The sequence below is a fragment of the Ahaetulla prasina genome, chromosome 17 (genome assembly GCF_028640845.1).
Source record: "Ahaetulla prasina isolate Xishuangbanna chromosome 17, ASM2864084v1, whole genome shotgun sequence".
NCBI classification, from domain to species: Eukaryota; Metazoa; Chordata; class Lepidosauria; order Squamata; family Colubridae; genus Ahaetulla; species Ahaetulla prasina.
The window spans coordinates 6998592-7019641 of record NC_080555.1 but is presented as its reverse complement, the minus strand read 5'-3'; the positions used below and the strand labels follow the sequence as shown (position 1 = coordinate 7019641).

Here is a 21050-nt window from a genome sequence, read left to right as displayed (position 1 = left end):
GAAATGCCTAAAATGAAAGCAAGCCCAGGTTCGAACCCCAGTAAGGGTATGGCTAGCTGATAAGAGCTAAATAGCTTGGAATAGATCCATACTAGTCTCCCTTTATTTCTTTGTCAGTAAATATAAATTGAACACAAAATGGTTTGTCGTGAAAGCGACTGCCTGAGGGCTCCTGATTGGGGCTGAAAGGCGAAAGGGAAGCAGTATGCTCCTTCCCATATTTGGATAGACCAGGTTGCTTTGATAGGGAAAAAAACCCATTTAGTATATATATAAAACGGTGAAACTTTGAAAATTCTGGACTGCCGATGCCGAAATCAGGCGGACGTGCAGCGATAAGACTTCTCCCACGACATAACTTGGTTTGCGGCATAGCAAGGATCAGTTTCACACTCTGTCCTAGAGCATAATGTGTAAACCTAGTTGTTGTCCTAGACGAGCAAATTTTGCTGGTCCTGTTTACACGCTTCTATTACACGCCCATTTTCCGTGTGTCCCAGCCAGCATTACACAACGGCTGGAGTTCACGGTAAATACTCTCGGTTACGGATTCACACGATCCCAGCGAAAGGTATACGGACCAAAGAAGACGGGGTTGAATGATTCCCCCAGATCGAAGCAAACAAACTAGGTTTGTTCGACTACTCGCCGAGGGGAGCGCTTCGAGCAATGGAGGAGACCCAGGGTTTGTGTGAATCCAACCGACCTGCGTATTTGGCTTGGCCTGAAACAAGAAAAGGGGTTTGATCGGCGATGCGGAATTGATGACTGGAAACCCCTTAGGGAGCGGGGTGGTGAGGGGTTTTTTGCACGAAAATGGAAATAAAGAAATGAATGTGCGATTTATTGGCTTTGATGATTAAGATAGGATCGATTATAGAAAGAAAATCAGGATGTAACTTTAGAGAGGTCAATTTATAATTGTATTTATAACTGCTACGAAGAATATCGGAACTGCTGTGAAGAATATTTATAACTTTTAAAATTTCTCTTCTATTTTTCCTCTCTCTCTTTTTTTTTTTGCGCTTTCAGCTTCCGCTTTGAGTTCTTTCTTCTCTGTTTTGCTTTTACCGATTTTCCTTTTTTTTTGGGCCGTGTTTCGGTTTGCTCTTTGATTTTTCTTTTCTGTTTTTCTTTCTTGCACTCTCAGCTTTCTGGTTTGTTTGTTTTTTTTCTTTTCTGTTTTTCTTTTACCTTTTATTCCTTTTTCGCGCTTTGGTCTTTCCCTCTCTTTCTTTTCTATTTTTCTTCCTTATTTAATATCAGTTTGTAAGACGGTAGTTTTTATCCTTCTCTTTAAAAGTATAATAAACATTATATATTTAAAAAAAAAAAAAGATCAGCAAAACACAGTTAGGAAGCCTGCCAACAATGGGCGCAGCGTTTGTGATGCCTACTTTTGAATTTTCCATATATACAACAAACCACAGTCTGTATTTTATTTTATGGTTTGCACTTACATTCTGCTTTTGAATTTTGCATATGTAGGAAAGCAGTAGCCTGTACTTTTTTTTTTTTTTTTTGCACTTATATTCTGCCTCCGGGCACCACGTTTACAATGTTCTCTTCTGTGTGTGTGTATTTGTGAACATTGGCTGACGTTTCTGGCGCAGGATGCCTTAATAAATTTATTAGTCCTCAATGTCTACGAGACTCCAAATGTTCTTCTTACGCTCTGACTCCTGTTCCGTTTGAAATGGTCGCAGATATTGCTTGTTCAATTTGTTTTGGTCGCCATGATGTAAAAAAAGATGTGGAGACTCTAGAAAGAGTGCAGAGAAGAGCAACCAAGATGATCAGGGGACTGGAGGCTAAAACATATGAAGAACGGTTGCAGGAACTGGGTGTGTCTAGTTTAATGAAAAGAAGGACTAGGGGGAGACATGATGGCAGTCTTCCAATATCTCAGGAGCTGCCCCAAAGAAGAGGGAGTCAAGCTATTTTCCAAAGAATCTGAAGGGAGAACAAGAAGCAATGGATGGAAATTAATCAAGGAGAGAAACAAGGGGTGACATGATAGCAGGGTTCCAATATCTCAGGGGTTACCACAAAGAAGAGGGAGTCAAACTATTCTCCAAAGCACCTGAAGGCAGGAGAAGAAGCAATGGGTGGAAACTCATCAAGGAGAGAAGCAACTTAGAACTAAGGAGAAATTTCCTGACAGTTAGAACAATTAATCAGTGGAACGGCTTGCCACCAGAAGTTGTGGGTGCTCCAACAATTGGAGGTTTTCCAAAAATAGACTGGACAACCATTTGACCAAGATGGTGTAAAATCTCCTACTCGAGTGAGGGGTTGGACTAGAGGGCCTCCCAAGGTCTCTTCCGGATGCGTGATTCTGCCTTTGCTGTTGTTAGTGGCGATTCCAGAAACAGCCGATTTAACGATTCCAAATTACAGAGATTATTGTTTTAAAAAAGATTTTTCTTTTTAACTGGGCCGGCCACAGACTGAGCTTGGCTCTTACTGCACAAACAAGTGACTTATATAACAGCGAATTATAGTTTGGGAAACGTTGATTCTAATCAGTGTTAAACTAAGCTTGCCAAGATCTTGCTAAGCCATTTCAATGGGGGGGTGGGGGGGCGAAGGGGGGAGATCACCCCTGTCCCACTTCTAAATTGTCGGCTCAGTTGCAATCATTGCTTTGATTCAGAAAGTGACATTTTTGCCTGGAACTGAAGGGCCGAACTGGCTGCCATCATTGCCTTATGTTCAAATTTGATTGGGTTTTTAAAACAAAGCCCACCCCAAAATACGTAGTTTTACATCAAACTTCATTCATTCATTCATTCATTCATTCATTCATATCCCACCGTTGTCATTTTTATAAATAACTCAAGGAGAGGAGCATACATAATCTTCCTCCTGCTATTTTCCTGCGACGTGCATGGGCTGAGTGATTGGCCCAAAGTCACCCAGTTGGCTTTCGTGCCTGAGGTGGGACTAGAACTCACCATCTCCTGGTGATTGGCCCAAAGTCACCCAGCAGGCTTTCATGCTAAAGACTGGGCTAGAACTCACAGTAACCTGGTGATTGGCCCAAAGTCACCCAGCTAACTTTCAGGCCTGAGGTAGGACTAGAACTCACCGTCTCCTGGTGATTGGCCCAAAGTCACCCAGCAGGCTTTCATGCCAAAGGCAGGGCTAGAACTCACAGTAACCTGGTGATTGGCCCAAAGTCACCCACCTGGCTTTCGGGCCTGAAGGAGGACTAAAACTCCCTGCCTCCTGGCAATTGATCAAAGTCACCCAGCTGGCTTTCATGCCTAAGGTAGGACTAGAATTCCCTGTCTCCTGGTGATTGGCCCAAAGTCACTCAGTTGGTAGCAACCCACCACTGGACAAAATTCATCGAATTTGCTAAACAATGGAAATTTTAGGCCTAAGGAGAGAAAAATACCTGTACTTGCTTTCTTGGGCATCTGGCTCTGAGCCCTGAATACCAACGACTTAAAAGGAAAAAAAATATTCTTATTTCTTCGACTTGGCCCGGGCTGACCCCACCGTTGCTATCTTACCTACATTCCCGAGAAATAAATCCTTCTCCTTTTTTCATCAACCCAAGAAAAGCAGCTGAGCTAGCTTAATTCGGCAGGAGTTGCTGATCCCAACCGAAAACAATCCGAAACCAACCCACAAACCAGGGTAAACTTCGCGACGCAAAACCCCTGCACCTCAGCTGCCCCGTTCCTTCCTAGAGGGGCAGGCAAAAAAATTGGGAGTGAAATCAAAACACAACAACAGCACAACGCACAGCTGAATCTGTTTGCCCAGCCACAGCAGGAGAAACGAACTTAAGTTTTCTCCCGCGACCGGTTTGCATTTCAACGCCGGAACAGATGGCCACACCGGGAGTCCAGTTGGCCTTGCGTAACCCGCTGGATCCCCTCCGCCACATCCACTCTTCGCTCCGTCTTCGTTCAAGTCCCGCAAAGTAGCCCAAAGACGGGCCATCTCCCCATCAGGAAGCCAACTTTGCTGTCCCTCCAGTTGTTGAGTCCCTCCAGTTGTTGGCGCGGTGTTTTCCCAAGCTCGAGTTTCCGTCGTGCCACTCCCGCCAAAGTCCGCCATGCCGTTTGCCGAACTTCTGGATCAAGCGGGCGGCATGGGACGCTTTCAAGTGCTCAACGTGGCGCTGTTGTGTTTTCCGATGCTCCTGATGGCAGCTCACAACCTCTTGCAGAATTTCACCGCTGCGGTTCCTGGGCATCACTGTCAGGTGGCCTTGAGCAAGGTGTGCGCCGGCGGAAACGCCACGGGAAATGCAGATTGTCGGGCGCTGCTGAGGGCTTTCGTCCCCCAGGATGGGGCCTGGAGGCCGGAGAAGTGTCGGCGTTTTGTCACCCCCCAATGGCAGCTGTTGGAGTTTAATTCCACGGGACGGGAGCCAACGGAGGCCGAGCAGGAGCCGTGCCTGGATGGGTGGACCTACGAAGGGACGGTTTTCACGTCCACCATTGTAACCGAGGTAAGAAAGGATGCTGGCTTACCGACCTGGTGGAAGATTCCTTCTTGATGCCCTCCAGCTGGGCTGGACTCCAACTCCCATCTCTCCCAGGCGGGGTGCTGAGCATCATAGAACATAGGGTTGGAAGAGACCCTCAGAGGTCGTCTAGTCCAACCCCCTGCTCAAGGTAGGAGACTTAACACCATCCCGGTCAAATGGTTGTTTGGTCCATTTTGGAAAACCTCCAGTGATAGAAGACCCACAATTCCAAGAATACAGGTTAGTCCCCGACTTACGACCATAATTGAACCCCCAAATTTCCACGGTTAAGCAAGACCGTTGTTCAGTGAGATTTGCCCCCATTTTGCGACCTTTCTCGCCATAGGTGTTAAGGGGATCATTGCAGCTATTAAGTTAGTAAACCGAGGGTTTTCAGTTGAGGGCTTTATTTATAAGGTGTCCTGCTCGACCAGGGGGTTGGACTAGATGACCTCCAAGGTCCCTTCCAAGCCCGTTATTCTACTTTCTACATTTTTCATATCTTGGTATGATGTTCTTCTGAGCTTCACAGGTCCTTTTAGCTTGGGGGGAGGGAGGTCATCGTCCATCCGTGTTGTGGATTATGATGTTTCTATTCTTGACCTCCTGCAGTGGGATCTGGTATGTGATTTCCGGAGCCTCCAGCAGCTGGCTCAGTCTATCTACATGGCCGGGGTGCTGGTGGGTGCCATCATCTTTGGGGGCCTCTCTGACAAGTAAGAACTTTTTTTTTTATTTGCATTTATATCCCGCCCTTCTCCGAAGACTCAGGGCGGCTTACATTGTGTTAAGCAATAGTCTTCATCCATTTGTATATTATATACAAAGTCAACTTATTGCCCCCAACAATCTGGGTCCTCATTTTACCTACCTTATAAAGGATGGAAGGCTGAGTCAACCTTGGGCCTGGTGGGGCTTGAACCTGCAGTAATTGCAGGCAGCTGCTGTTAATAACAGACTGTCTTACCAGTCTGAGCCACAGAGGCCCTTAATTACTTGATTATTTATTTATTTATTGCTTTTTTTTTTAATTTACATTTATATCCCGCCCTTCTCCGAAGACTCAGGGCAGCTTACAGTGTGTAAGGCAATAGTCTCATTCTATTTGTATATTTACAAAGTCAACTTATTGCCCCCCCCCCAACAATCTGGGTCCTCATTTTACCTACCTTATAAAGGATGGAAGGCTGAGTCAACCTTGGACCTGGTGGGACTCGAACCTGCAGTAATTGCAGGCAGCTGTGTTTTAATAACAGGCTTCTTACAGCCTGAGCCACACCGCGGCTTTGAAAAGAAACCAGCTTTTTTTGACCATCATTGGAAGCTTGGTAGATGTCACAAACAAATCCATCAAACGTGGATTCACGGTCTAATGCCAGTAGTGGTGTCTTGTTGAAAGTAACTTTTTAAAGCAAACCTGTTTTAGGGACAAAATGATGAGGTGGGATTCTACCGGTTCTGCCCGGTTCAGGAAAACCGGTAGCGGCGGGAGGCTCTGCCCTTCCCCCCCCCCCGATCCAGACGTCATCATGGACATTCTGCACATGCGCAGAAAGCACTGTGCATGCACAGAGGTGGCACACACGTTCACATTTCTAAATTGGTAGCGAAGGTAAGTGAATACAACTACCGGTTCTACCCGGTTCGGGCAAACTGGTAGCACCAGTAATTGGTGGTGGGAGACTCCGCCCACCCACCTGGATGTCATCACGGGCACTCTGCACATGCGCAGAAGGCTCCCCAAAACAGATGCATAGATATTCCTCTTTTCTTGCACGTTTCCTTGATACGTTTTTCCTAGTCCGTGTTTATTTTTTTAGCTTCGGGTTTTTAGACTTTTCATAAAAATTAGGGTTTAAAGAATCTTGAGTCTTGTGAAGAGAGCCAACTCCGTACAGATAGTCCTTGATTTATGACCGCCATCCAGCCTAAAATTCCCATTGCTAAGGAAGGACAAGTTGTTAAGTGAGTTTTGCCCCACTTTATGACCTTTTCTCGCCACAGTGGTTAAGACGAATCAAGGCGATGATTAGCTTAGTCGCACAGGTTGTTAAGTGAATCTGGCTTCCCTATTGTGTTTGCTTATCCGGAGGGGATCACGTGACCCCAGGACAACGCAACGGTCATAAATAAATGCCAGTTGCCAAGCATTCGAATTTTGATCATGCGACCATTCGGACATAAGTATGAGGATCGGTTTTTATATCACGTTTTTCAACGCCATTGTGACTTTGAATGGTCACTAAATTCATGGTCATAAAGGGAGGACTACCTGTATTTTTTGCTGGTCATCCAACTGCCGGACCTTCGGACTTTCCGCCGAGAGCTGAAGACCTATTTGTTTGTTCGCGCAGGACTAGCATAGGATTTTAATAGGATTTTAATTAGTTTTCATGTTTTAACATTTTAAAATTTGGGGTTTTATTCTAAATGTTTTAATTCGGCCATTTGTATAATAAGTTTTTTAAATTATGGTTTTATGTGTATATTGCTGTTGTTTTTTATTATGGCTGTAAACCGCCCTGAGTCCTTCGGGAGAAGGGCGGTATAAAAATTTAATAAATAATAATAATAATAATAATAATCTATCTCCCCTCTATTCTTCTTCAGGCCAGGAACAGACACATAGACACATACACACACACACACACACACACACACACAAACACACACACACACACAAACCTCCCGCATGTGTCACCGTGCCAGAAAGACACCTGGTGAATATATTTATTTTTCCTTCTTGTAGATTCGGGCGAAAGGCTCTGCTTCTCTGGTCGTGTTTTCAGATGGCCGTTTCCGGATCCTGCACCTCCTTCGTCCCCAGTTTCAGCGCTTATTGCGTCTTGCGCTTCCTAACCGGCATGGCAGTTTCCGGGGTTGGCCTCAACTGCGTCTCGTTGTGTAAGTTCTCTCCCTCTGGCAACTCCAAATCCGATGCAAAATGACCGGCTGGGGTATTCTGGGAATTGAAGTCCATTCATCTTAAAACATGCTGGCTGGGGAATTTTGGGAAATGGAAGTCCGTCCACCTTAAAGCATGCTGGCTGGTGACTGTGAGAGGGATCTTGGCGTCTTAGTGCACAACCAGCTAAATATGAGCCAGCAGTGTGTTGCTGCAGCCAAAAAAGCCAACGCAATCCTAAATTGCATTAATAGAAGGATACAATCAAGATCAAGGGAGGCCCTAATACCACTTTATAAAGCCCTAGTAAGGCCACACCTAGAGTACTGCGTCTAGTTTTGGTTACCGCACTACAAAAAAGATGTTGAAACTCTAGAAAGAGTGCAGAGAAGAGCAACCAGGATGATGAGGGGACTGGAGACTAAAACATATGAAGAACGGTTGCAGGAACTGGGCCTGGCTAGTCTAGTGAAGAGAAGGACCAGGGGAGACAGGATAGCAGTCTTCCAATATTTGCCAGAGAGAGGAGGAAGGGGATCAAGCTAGTTTTCAAAGCACCCGAAGGCCAGACAAGGAATAATGGATGGAAACTGATCAAGGAGAGATTCAACCTGGAAATAAGGAGGAAATTTCCTGACAGTGAGAATAATCAACCGATGGAACAGAAGTTGCCTTCGGAAATTGTGGGAGCTTCGTCCCTGGAAGCTTTCAAGAAGAGACTGGACTGCCATTGGTCAGAAATGATGTAGGGTCTCCTGCTTGGACGGGCGGTGGGTGGGCTTGGACTAGATCAGGGGTCTCCAACCTTGGCAACTTTAAGACTTGTGGACTTCAACTCCCAGAGTTCCTCAGCCAGCAAAGCTGGCTGAGGGACTCTGGGAGTTGAAGTCCACAACTCTTAAAGTTGTGAAGGTTGGAGACCCCTGGACTAGACGTCCTTCAAGGTCCCTTCCAAATCTATTCCTCTATTTTCCAGCTGTGGAGTGGACCCCGATGCATTCTCGAGCCACGGTCAGCATGGTGACTGGCTACAGCTACAGCGTTGGGCAGTTCATCCTCGCAGGAGTGGCGTACGCCATCCGGGACTGGCGTTGGCTTCAGTTGGCCGTTTCCCTCCCGTATTTTGCCTTTTTCCTCTACGGCTGGTAGGTGGTTTTTCCGTCCTTTGCAACCAAAGAACACTATACAGCAAGAACGGGAAATTAATTTTCCCACGTGAGAAACTGGGGCTGGTGTGGGGGGCCAACCGAGAAGGCTCTGAAGGCACGTCGGCATCCACACAGGTAGTCCTTAACTTACAACCGTTCGTTTAGTGACGGTCCGAAGTGAAATAATGCTGAAAAAAGGCGACGTATGTTTTTCATAACAGTCGCGGCGTCCCGGTGGTCACGTGATCAAAATTTAGACGCTTGGCCACTGACTCATATTTATGACATGGTTGTATGTCCCGGGGCCGTGTGATCCCCTTTTGCGAACTTCTGACCAGCTGAGTCAAGGGGGAAACCAGTTTCATTGAACGACCGTGTGATTCATTGAAGAACCACAGCGATTCCCTTACAAATGGTGGCAAGAAACGGGGCAAAGCTCACTTAGCCACTGTCACACTTAGCAAGAGAAATTTTTCATCGTGGTCGTAAGTCGAGGACAACCTGAATGTCAGTCGTAAAAACAAAATCGCGATTGCCTTCAAAATTAATATGTAAATCCACGAGGGCTGGACGGGGGCAGCTAAAGGGCTGGATCTGGCTCATATTTGCTTTACAGTAGGGGTAGTCAACCTTTTTATACCTACCGCCCACTCTTGTATCTCTGTTAGTAGTAAAATTTTCTAACCGCCCACCGGTTCCACAGTAATGGTGATTTATAAAGGGTATCATCATCTGCGCATGCCTCTTGTGCATCGTGGATTGAGTTTGGGGTGGGGGGCCGCCGGCTACCAGCTCTGCTTGTCTGTTGCAGCTGGGTGGTGTTGGGGGAGATGCGCGAGCTATTCTGGGATGAGACTCTTTTGTTTGCGGTCGCACTATAGCGCCATTTAGTTTCACTTACGTAACATGAACTAAACTTATGCACGGGCGATACAAATAGTATATTTTCAGAAATTTAAATTGTCACACGGAATTTTATGAAAACCTAATAAAAATGTTTTTAAATAATGCTATGATTTTTTTTAAAAAAGTCAATTAAATTTTAAAAAAGGAAAGTGCTTCAGTATCGGACAAAACCCCTACCGCCCACCAGGAAAGCTGGAATGCCCACTAGTGGGCGGTAGGGACCAGGTTGACTTACCACTGCTCTATGGCTTGGCGGTAAGCTATGTCCCCAATACAGGTAAGTCCTCGACTTACGACTACAACGACCCAGGAGCCTGGACTGAAAGAGGGGAAAGCAGGATAGAATAAGGGAGGGTTGAGAAAAAACATCCATTGAATGAAAATTAGAAGGTGAAGATCCAGCATCCCCTGGGAAATGCTTCTCTTTACTAAATTTACCGGCTTCCAACCCCTGACAAGGGGTGGGATTAAACTGATTCGGATCGGTTCATGCGAACCGGATGCTAATTTTACATCTGCTAATTCTACATTACATTACACTAATTTTACACTACACTAATTTTACATTACACGCTCACCCAGCAACTGGGCAGAGAACCGGTTGCTATAATTTTTGAATCCCACCCCTGCCCGTGATCCATTTCTGCCCGGCCCCTCTGCCTCCACCGCTCTTCTGTTTCTCTTTTGTTGCAGGTGGTTCAGAGAATCTGCCCGCTGGTATGCCACAGTGGGCAAATTCGACCAGGCACTGAAAGAGCTCCAGAAGGTTGCTCGGATGAACGGGAAGAAGGATGGCCAGGAGAAGCTCAGCCTGGAGGTATAAAATCCGAAAAGCAATGTGGTTGTCTTGTTTTTTTGGCAACGCATGAGGGGAATGCCCTTCCTTCCTTCCTTCCTTCCTTCCTTCCTTCCTTCCTTCCTTCCTTCCTTCCTTCCTTCCTTCCTTCCTTCCTATCTTCCTTTCTGTCTTTTTTCCTTTCCTCCTTTTTCTTTCCCTTTCCTGTCTCCTTCTTTCCTTTCCTTTCTCCTTTCCCCCTTCTCTTCTCTTCCTTTCTCCTCCCTTTTTCCCTCCCTTCCTCCCCTCATTCTCAATAATGATGAAAATATCTGATACTCCTTCCTTCTGCTATTTGCCTCACAACAGCAACCATGTGAAGTGGACTGGGCTGAGAGCGAGAGACTGGCCCATAGTCACCCAACTGGCCTTCATGCCTAAAATGGGACTGGAATTCTCCGGTTACCAAACTGTCTCTTCAACCATCTGTCTGTCTATCTATCCATCCATCCATTAATCCATCCATCTGTCCATCCATCCATCCATTCATTAATCCATCCATCTGTTCATACATTCATCCATCCATCAATCCATCAATCCATCAATCCATCCATCTATCCATCCATCCATCCATCCATCTGTCCATCCATCCATCCATCCATCCATCCATTAATCCATTAATCCATCCATCTATCCATCCATCTATCCATCCATCTATCCATCCATCCAACCATCCATCTATCCATCCATTAATCCATCCATCCATCCATCTGTTCATACATTAATCCATCCATCCATCTATCCATCCATCCATCCATCCAACCATCCATCTATCCATCCATTAATCCATCAATCCATCTATCTATCCATCCATCCATCCGTCCGTCCGTCCGTCTGTCCATCCATCCATTAATTCATCCATTAATTCCTCCCTCCCTCCTTCCCTTCCCTGATATTTCAGCTCTAGAAAAAAAATTCACCATTAGATGAAGAATTATATTATGGGTGACACAGGCCTCTGTGCTATAAACCGCTGCGCTTTTCTCCATGCCAGAAGTCCCAAGCACCTGGAAATAGGCAGCCGATCAAAATTTGCCCATCGATCAGTCAATCTTTGCAAATTCTGGCAAGGAAATCATTCCTTTTTCGGCTTCTTTTCCCAGGATTTGAAAGCCAGTCTCCAGACAGATCATTCCACAGCCAACACCAAGTTCCCGGTGGCTGATTTGGTGCGGACGCCATCCCTGCGCCGAGTCACTGTGTGCCTTTCCTTCGTCTGGTAAGCAAAGCAGAAGGAAGACGCCCCAGAAGAGAAACGGGTCAAAAGCAAAGGTTTAATTCTTCTTGGCTTCGTGAATATAGGTAGTCCTCAACTTACGACTGCAGTTGGGACTAGAGTATCTGTTGCTAAGCAAGGCAGTTGTTCAGTGAGCATTGCCCAATTTTACTTTTTTTGCCCGGTTGTTAAGCGCATCACCGCCAGTTAAGTGAATCACATGGTCATTAAGTGAATCTGGCTCCCCCCCCTCCAGTCTTGCTGGGAAGGTTGCAAATGGCGGTCATGTGACTCCAGGACGCCGCAACCATTGTACGTACAAAAGACCCGAATTTTGATCCCATGGTTGTCCGGATGCTACAAAGGTTGTAAGGGTGAGGAATTGGTTGTAAATTACCTTTTTCAGCGCTCTTTGAAAGGTCACTAAATGAATGGTTGTAAGTTGAGGCGAGCCTGTAAGAATCTCCACGGAGTTCCTTTCCTACAGGGAATTTCAAAAGCTGAATCTCTTTGCTCCAATTTCAGGAGAAGAGGAGACATATTTTCCCCCACAACAACAACAACCCTGTGAGGTGGGTTGGACTGGGAGAGAGTCCAACCCACCTCACAGCTAAGGCACAACTAGAACTCACCATCTCCGGGTAATCGGCCCAAAGTCACCCAGTTGGCTTTCATGCCTAAGGCAGAACTAGAACTCACAATCTCCTAGTGCTCAGTTCAAAGTCACCCAGTTGCCTTTCATCCCTAGGCAGAACTAGAACTCATAATCTCCTAGTCCTCAGTTCAAAGTCGCTCAGTTTCTTCTATCCCTAGACAGAATTAGAACTCACAATCTCCTAGTGCTCAGTTCAAAGTCACCCAATTGGCTTTCATGCCAAAGGCAGAACTACAACTCACCTTCTCCTAGTGCTCAGTTCAAAGTCACTCAGTTGCCTTTCATCCCTAGACTGAACTAGAACTCACCATCTCCTAATGCTCAGCCCAAAGTCACCCAATTGGCTTTCATGCCAAAGGCAGAACTACAACTCACCTTCTCCTAGTGCTCAGTTCAAAGTCACTCAGTTGCCTTTCATCCCTAGACTGAACTAGAACTCACCATCTCCTAGTGCTCAGCCCAAAGTCACCCAATTGGCTTTCATGCCAAAGGCAGAACTACAACTCACCTTCTCCTAGTGCTCAGTTTAAAGTCACCCAGTTGCCTTTCATCCCTAGGCAGAACTAGAACTCACAATCTCCTAGTCCTCAGTTCAAAGTCGCTCAGTTTCTTCTATCCCTAGACAGAATTAGAACTCACAATCTCCTAGTGCTCAGTTCAAAGTCACCCAATTGGCTTTCATGCCAAAGGCAGAACTACAACTCACCTTCTCCTAGTGCTCAGTTCAAAGTCACTCAGTTGCCTTTCATCCCTAGACTGAACTAGAACTCACCATCTCCTAGTGCTCAGCCCAAAATCACCCAATTGGCTTTCATGCCAAAGGCAGAACTACAACTCACCTTCTCCTAGTGCTCAGTTCAAAGTCACTCAGTTGCCTTTCATCCCTAGGCAGAACTAGAGCTCACAATTTCCTAATGCTCAGCCCAAAGTCACCCAGTTGCCTTTCATGCCTAAGGCAGGATTAATCAGCACCACAGACATTTTAATTTCTTTAATAATCCATTGGCCACTCCAGGTTCTCCACCAGCTTTGCCTATTATGGTCTGGCGATGGACCTGCAGAATTTTGGCGTCAGCGTCTACCTTATCCAGGTGATCTTCGGGGCGGTAGACATTCCAGCAAAGTTGGTGGCTTTCCTTGTGATCTGCTATTCTGGCCGTCGGATCGCTCAAGCGCTGAGCCTCATCTTAGCTGGCTTGTCCATCGCGGGGAACATCTTTGTATCTCATGGTAAGTTTCCAGGAACGGACCGACCGATAATTTTATTTCTGCAAAGCAAAATGATTGTGCAATTATCTTTCTTCTTGAACCAAACTCCCCTTATAAATGTTAAGGATCTTTCCCGGAGGGACGGAAAAAGTGTGTTACTTCTTGGTGCGTGTTTTCTTTGTGCCTATATCCCATTTTTTCCATCAAGGAATTATTGACCATGATTTGAGTTTTATCTTCACAACAACCCTGTAAGGTAGGACAGGCCGAGCAGTTAACAGCCTGAATTTGCCTGGTGAGGTTTTGATTATATGGCTGACCAACCGCACTCAACGTGTAGTCCTCAACGGAACTACATCCACATGGAGGGAAGTATGCAGTGGAGTACCCCAAGGCTCTGTTTTAGGCCCAGTACTCTTCAACATCTTCATCAATGACTTGGACGAGGGGATAGATGGGGAACTCATCAAATTTGCAGATGACACCAAGCTGGCCGGAATAGCCAACACTCCAGAAGATAGGCTCAAATTACAGAAAGATCTTGACAGACTTGAACATTGGGCGCTATCTAACAAAATGAAATTCAACAGTGAAAAAAGTAAGGTTCTACATTTAGGCCAAAAAAACAAAATGCACCAGTACCGTATATGTGGTACCTTGCTCAATAGTAGTACCTGTGAGAGGGATCTTGGAGTCCTAGTGGATAACCATTTAGATATGAGCCAGCAGTGTGTAGCAGCTGTTAAAAAAGCCAACACAGTTCTGGGCTGCATAAACAGAGGGATAGAATCAAGATCACGTGAAGTGTTAATACCACTTTATAATGCCTTGGTAAGGCCACACTTGGAATATTGCATCCAGTTTTGGTCGCCACGATGTAAAAAAATGTTGAGACTCTAGAAAGAGTGCAGAGAAGAGCAACAAAGATGATTAGGGGACTGGAGGCTAAAACATATGAAGAACGGTTGCAGGAACTGGGTATGTCTAGTTTAACAAAAAGAAGGACTAGGGGAGACATGATAGCTGTGTTCCAATATCTCAGGGGCTGCCACAAAGAAGAGGGAGTCGGGCTGTTCTCCAAAGCACCTGAGGGTAGAACAAGAAGCAATGGGTGGAAACTGATCAAAGAAAGAAGCAACTTAGAACTAAGGAGAAATTTCCTGACAGTTAGAACAATTAATAAGTGGAACGACTTGCCTTCAGAAGTTGTGAATGCTCCAACACTGGAAATTTTTAAGAAAATGTTGGATAACCATCTGACTGAGATGGTGTAGGGTTTCCTGCCTGGGCAGGGGGTTGGACTAGAAGGCCTCCAAGGTCCCTTCCAACTCTGTTGTTATGTTATGTTATATGTGCCTAGTTCTAACCACTAATTCAGAATCAACAAAACATTGAAGGCTGCCAATGGCCCGGAATTATTGCGGCAAATATCCCAGCATGATTCACACACAGCTTCTTAGCCTGAAATCTCAGCCATAAAATCCCAAGATAAGTCTGGCAAAAATATGAATGCTGCAACACCTTAAAGACCAGCAGAGGGCAGCGAAGGGACAGAGAAAACTGGGTTTTGCTGCCATCTAGTGACTATGTCTGTCGATGCATTTGCACAACCAAAAACTGAAAGCCGTTAATATCATCTGGGGTACCCAACCTTGGCGACTTTAAGACTTGCGGACTTCAACTCTCAGAATCCACAAGTCTTAAAAGTCACCAAGGTTGGAGACGCCATTTAATTCTGCATTTCTTTCAAACTGCTGATTCATTTTAGCGAATGTGTTTTCTTCCAGGGGTGGGATTCAAAAATTTTAGCAACTGCTTCTCTGCCCGGATGCTGAGTGGGCGTGGCCATGGTGGGCCTACTCAGCTTCCTGCACTATGGCGGGGGGGGGGGTTTGCCCTCCCCACGCTCGGGAGGTTTTCTTTGAGCCCCCGGGAGAGCGAAAATGGCCTCCCCCGGGCTCCAGAGAAGGGCCCTTTTTCTGCTCTTTCAGTCCCTACGCACGGGCCCTGCACTTACCCGGCATCCAAAATGGGCTGCATGGAGACTCCTGGGAGGGGAGGGGCAGGGTGGGCGGGGCCAGCCAGTCCTTGCAACTACCGGTTTGGTGAACCAGATGTAAAAATTAGCATCCGGTTTGCCCAAACCGGTCTGAACCGGCTGAATCCCACCCTTGCATTGTTCCATCGTTATGTAGTTGCGACGATGACATTAGGGCAGCTAACATAGGATTAAAATTTAGCATGATCTTTTCTGGATATGTGTCCAAATCAAGAAGACATAATTCTGGCATTATGGGATGTGCTGACTGACGCATAGGACCCTTCCAAAGTAATATAACTAGGTTGCTGAACTACAACTTGCCTCCTCCTGGTTTCTGATCCGGCACCTTCACCAATAAACCGAAAGTCACGTCACGGCAACACCCAGTGGTTTTCTGATCTTCTCTAGATATGCAGATTCTGAGGACTGTCTTCGCTGTCTTTGGAAAAGGATGTCTAGGCGCATCTTTCAGCTGTGTCTTCTTATACACTGGAGAACTCTACCCTACGGTGATCAGGTACCACGTGTTGTGGCCCGCCAGCGGCCAGGGAAGGTAGCAGCAGATTCGGACAGTGAGGAAGTTGGGGAAGAGCCTGGACCAGTCCTGGAGTCTGGGGAAGGCTCTGATGAGGGCTCTGTGTCGGAGGCAGAGAGGGGGCCAGGGCCGTCTGACAGTTGTCAGCTGCCTTCGGAGTCAGACATCAGTGAGGCAGACGAGCAGCTGGTGCCTGTTCCCAGTGTGTGCATGTGCAGAGTTGCCAGGAGAAGGGAACAGCTAAGGAACAAGGGTCAACTCAGGAGTAAGGCCACAGGTGGACGATGAATGGCCCCTCTCAGTGGGAAAAAAAGAGGAGCAAAAGGGGAGTGGAGTTTGCGGGAGACAATTAGTTCGCTTAATTGGTTCGTGACTCTCAGAGACGCCAAGTTTTGAAGATACCGGCCTGGCAGCTCTACAAGCCAGATAAGGTCTGTGACTGTAAATTCTCCCTCGAAAGACTTTGACGGATGTGAATGAGAGGAATTCACAGTAACTTAATCAAAGGTTTTTTTTGTTGGGACAAGGAGTTGGCTTCATGCTCTTGGGAAGCCTAGGTCAGAACACCACGCAGCGATATTCTGGGATAATGTTAGAAACAGCCCCGATAGGTCCGTTCACCTCTGAAAAGATGGGAGGCTGACTTTCGTTGCAACATAACTGTGGGATTAAAGAGAGGGAAATCTCAGAATAAACAGAATGCAGGAAGTCCTCAACTTATGACCCCAACTGAGCCCAATATCTATGTTGTTGAGTGAGACATTTGTTAAGGGAGTTTTGCGCCATTTTACGACTTTTCTTGCCACATTAGTGAAGTGAATCATCCTCATTGAACGACCCCATAATCCCTTGTGAGGTGGAGTCTGGGCAACTGGAGCTAGCAGGGTGTTTTACTGGCCGGATGCCTTTCCTGTTGCCAATGCGGAGTTATGTTCAGCAGATGTATTCTCATCATGCCCAGAGATTTTGCTAACATAGTGTAAGCCGCCCTGAGTCTTCGGAGAAGGGCGGGATATAAATGCAAATTAAAAAAAAAAGAGAGAGAGAGAAATATCTGCCGCTACCTAGGATCGAACTCACAGCCTCCCGATTGTGAGGCGAGAGCTCCACCTCTAAGCCACCGCGCCACTCTGTTCAGTGAATCACTGCAGCTGTTAAATTACTAACATTTACTTGGCTTGTCCAGAAGGTCGCAAAAGGCGGTCACGTGACTCCTGGACACTGCACCCGTCATAAGCGCGAGTCGGTTGTCAAGCGCCCGAACCATAAATCATGTGACCCTAGTGCAAGGAAGGTTGTGTATGGCTTGCTTAATGACCATTCCGCTTGACGGTGAATTTTCCCAACTTCTCTTTATTGTGCTCGTAAGTCTAGGACTAACTGTAGGCTATAACTCCCAAGCGCCCAGGCCAGGTGCAAAGGAATATCGGGAGTTGTAGTTCTACCACGGAACTACAGCTGGCGAATGATGAGCTGAAGTAAAACTTCATTCTTCCCCTCTGTTGCATCTCAGGCAAACCGGGATGGGCTTTGGGAACACCATGGCACGCGTCGGCGGGATTGTAGCCCCTCTGGTGAGAATGACCAGCGATTATTTTCCATCCCTTCCCCTTGTCATCTATGCCACGGCTCCCATCATCTCCGGGATGGCCGCCTGCTTCCTGCCCGAGACTTTAAATGTACCGCTACCAGATACAATACAAGACGTGGAGAGCAGGTTAGTTATAACGGAACTGGCTAGTCCTTGTTTGTGGTTTGTTTGATGGCATCTAGAAAATTTTTCTTGGATTAGGGGGGCGGGAGGGGAGGGGGAACTGGAAGGGACCGTTTTAGGTGAGCGTCAGGCCAATCGAAAGCCACATTTTTGAATCAATAAGCCAGGATCCGTCAACTTTGGGCCTCGATTTAGAGTTCAGTGTTTCTCAACCTCGGCAACTTTTAGCCCTGCGGTTTTCTTGGCGAGATTTTTCAAAAAAAAGTGGTTTGCCATTGACTCCTTTCTAGGGGCTGAGAGCAAGGGACTGGCCCAGGGTCACCCAGCTGGCCTCGTGTCTAAGGCGAGGCTTTAGCTCACCAATTCCTGGTGATTGGCCGAAATTCACATAGCTGGCATGCATGCTTAAAGTGGGACTAGAACTCACCATCTCCTGGTGATTGGCCCAAAGTCACCCAATCAGCTTTCATGCCTAAAACAGTACTAGAATTCACTGTCTCCTGGTGATTAGGCCAAAGTCACCCAGCTGGCTTTCTTTCTTTCTTTTTTATTTGAATTTATATCCCGCCCTTCTCTGAAGACTCAGGGCGGCTTACACTATGTCAAGCAATAGTCTTCATCCATTTGTATATTATATACAAAGTCAACCCAACAATCTGGGTCCTCATTTTACCTACCTTATAAAGGATGGAAGGCTGAGTCAACCTTGGGCCTGGTGGGACTTGAACCTGCAGTAATTGCAAGTAGCTGTTGTTAATAACAGACTGTCTTACCAGTCTGAGCCACAGAGGCCTAAGGTTCATGTCTAAGGTTAAACTAGAACTCACCAACTCCTGGTGATTGGCCCAAATTCACCCAATCAGCTTTCATGCCTAAAGCAGTACTAGAACTCACTGTCTCCTGGTGATTAGCCCAAAGTCACCCAGTTGGCTTTCATGCCTAAGATGGGACTAGAACTCCCCATCTCCTGGTGATTGGCCTAAAGTCACCCACCTGGCTTTCATGCCTAAGGTTAAACTAGAATTTATCATCTCCTGGTGATTGGGACAAAGTCAGCCAGCTGGTATTTATGTCTAAGGCAGCACTAGAACTCCCAATCTCCTGGTTTCCAGCTTAGTGTCTTGACCGCTTGCAACAAACTACCTTTCCACGTTTTGTGTTACTTTGCCAAGTGGATGCCTTAAACTGCCCCCTCTGCCTTTAAATTCATCTTCCTCCTCTGATCGTCTTGTCTTAGGAACGTGGAGGAAGAAAAGAGAGAAAACGGCAGAAAAGACGAGGTCTGTCGTCCAGGCACGGTTCTCCTGGGTATGAAAGAAATCAAAGAGACGGGGAAAGATTCCCGGCTACCAGAAAAACTTGGAAAATAGAGACACGGGAGGAGCTGAAGTGGAAGTTACCTCTGACATCCCCAAAGGAGCCGTGACGGTTTCCAACGCATTGTGATAACGTTGTTAAACTCAGAAATAGCGCATTAAAAAAAAAAGTCTGGCTTTCTTATAGCAATATCCAAGTGGAGGCATTTCCTAACTATAAAATTCTAAATAGGGGAGTGAGCAACCAAGGTTAACCCAGAGATTGGTTTCAAACAGGGGTGGGATTGAAACAATTCAGAAACCGGTTCACTGCCCGGTTGCTGGGTGGGCGTGGCCATGGGGGCGTGGCCTACTCGGCCTTCTGCACCTCGGGGGAGGGGGGAGCGTTTTTGCCCTCCCCAGGCTCCAGGGGCTTTCCTTGAGTCTCCAGGAGGGCAAAAACGGCCTCCCTTGGGTACCAGAGGCCGGAAATGGCCCCGTTTCTGGACTTCTGGTATTGCCAGTAGGCCCGTTTTTCGCCTTCCCAGAGCTTCCACACGTGCCCTGAGCTTACCTGGTATCCAAAATGGGCTGTGTGGAGACTCTTGGGAGGGGCAGGGTGGGCAGTCCTTGGAGCCAGTCCTTGGAACAGCTGGTTCGGCGAACCAAATTAAAAGTAGCATTCCGGCTTGCCCAAATCGGTCTGAACCGGCTGAATCCCACCCCTGGTTTCAAAATCTCTCTGCAGCTGATCGGGCTTTTAATATCAGCAATCGGTTCTCTTCCTTGCTGGGAAGAAGAAGAAGAAAAAGAAAATTTTGTTTGTTTGTTTGCTCCCTGTATTGTTTTTACGAAGAACTCAAAGGAAGCCAGCATATCCAACACAGCTTTCTCCTCCATTTTTTCCCACAACAACAACAACCCTGTGAGGTGGGTTGGCTTGAGAGGGACAAACTGGCCTAAAGTCACCCAGCTGGCTTTCGTACCTAAGGTGGGACTAGAACTCACTGTCTCCTGGTCATTGGCCCAAAGTCACCCAATCAGCTTTCATGCCTAAGGTTAAACTAGAATTCACCATCGCCTGATGATTGGCCCAAAGTCACATAGATCGCAAAATCAGGCACAATTCACTTTAAAACATCAAATTCTGATCCAACAAATAAAGAAGGATTTGGAAAAGTTGGGCACGTTACAAATATCGCTTTTAGGTAGGATAGAAAAACACAGACTTCAGAGGATCATTAGAACTGCAGAAAAAATAATTGCTACCAACCTGCCTTCCATTGAGGACCTGTATACTGCACGAATCAAGAAGAGGGCCGTGAAAATATTTACAGACCCCTCGCATCCTGGACATAAACTGTTTCAACTCCTACCCTCAAAACGACGCTATAGAGCACTGCACACCAGAACAACTAGACACAAGAACAGTTTTTTCCCAAAGGCCATCACTCTGCTAAACAAATAATTCCCTCAACACTGTCAAACTATTTACTGAATCTGCACTACTATTAATCTTCTCATCTTTTCCATCACCAATCTCTTTCCACTTATGACTGTATGACTGTAACTTGTTGCTGGCAATCTTTTTGATTTATATTGATATACTGACCATCAATTGTGTTGTAAATGTTGTACCTTGATGAACGTATCTTTTCTTTTATGTACACTGAGAGCATATGCACCAAGACAAATTCCTTGTGTGTCCAATCACACTTGGCCAATAAAATTCTATTCTAATTCTATTCTATTCTAGTGACTATCAAGATGAATATCCTACCTAAATTATTATATTTATTTCAAACAATCCCCATTCCATTAGACGAAACATTTTTCAATGTTCAATGAACTTAACAAAATTATTACTAAATTTGTCTGGTCCGGAAAAAAGGCAAGGATAATATTACGCTTTCTCCAAGATTTTAGGAATAGGGGTGGTCTACCGGCGTGGGAACTATACCACAAGGCAGCTACGTTAGTTTGGATAAGGGATTGGGTTAATTTAAGGAACAGAAGAATTTTAACTCTGGTAGGACTCTGGAAGGGGTGGCGTGCTTTTATGTGGGACAAAGAGAATAGAATACCCTCATATTTCTACAGAC

General features: G+C 46.1%; 1 protein-coding gene across 1 annotated transcript; it reads left to right on the top strand.

Moving 5' to 3' along the window:
- Positions 1 to 3923: 3923 nt before the first annotated feature.
- LOC131186823 (solute carrier family 22 member 6-A-like) lies at positions 3924 to 19023 on the top strand. The gene is made up of 10 exons (XM_058160748.1): positions 3924 to 4471; positions 5102 to 5205; positions 7239 to 7393; positions 8371 to 8539; positions 10142 to 10265; positions 11387 to 11502; positions 13170 to 13384; positions 15813 to 15921; positions 17453 to 17692; positions 18891 to 19023. Exons 1-10 carry the CDS (start codon positions 4073 to 4075, stop codon positions 19021 to 19023), a joined length of 1764 nt encoding a protein of 587 aa, XP_058016731.1. The 5' UTR covers positions 3924 to 4072.
- Positions 19024 to 21050: the final 2027 nt, after the last annotated feature.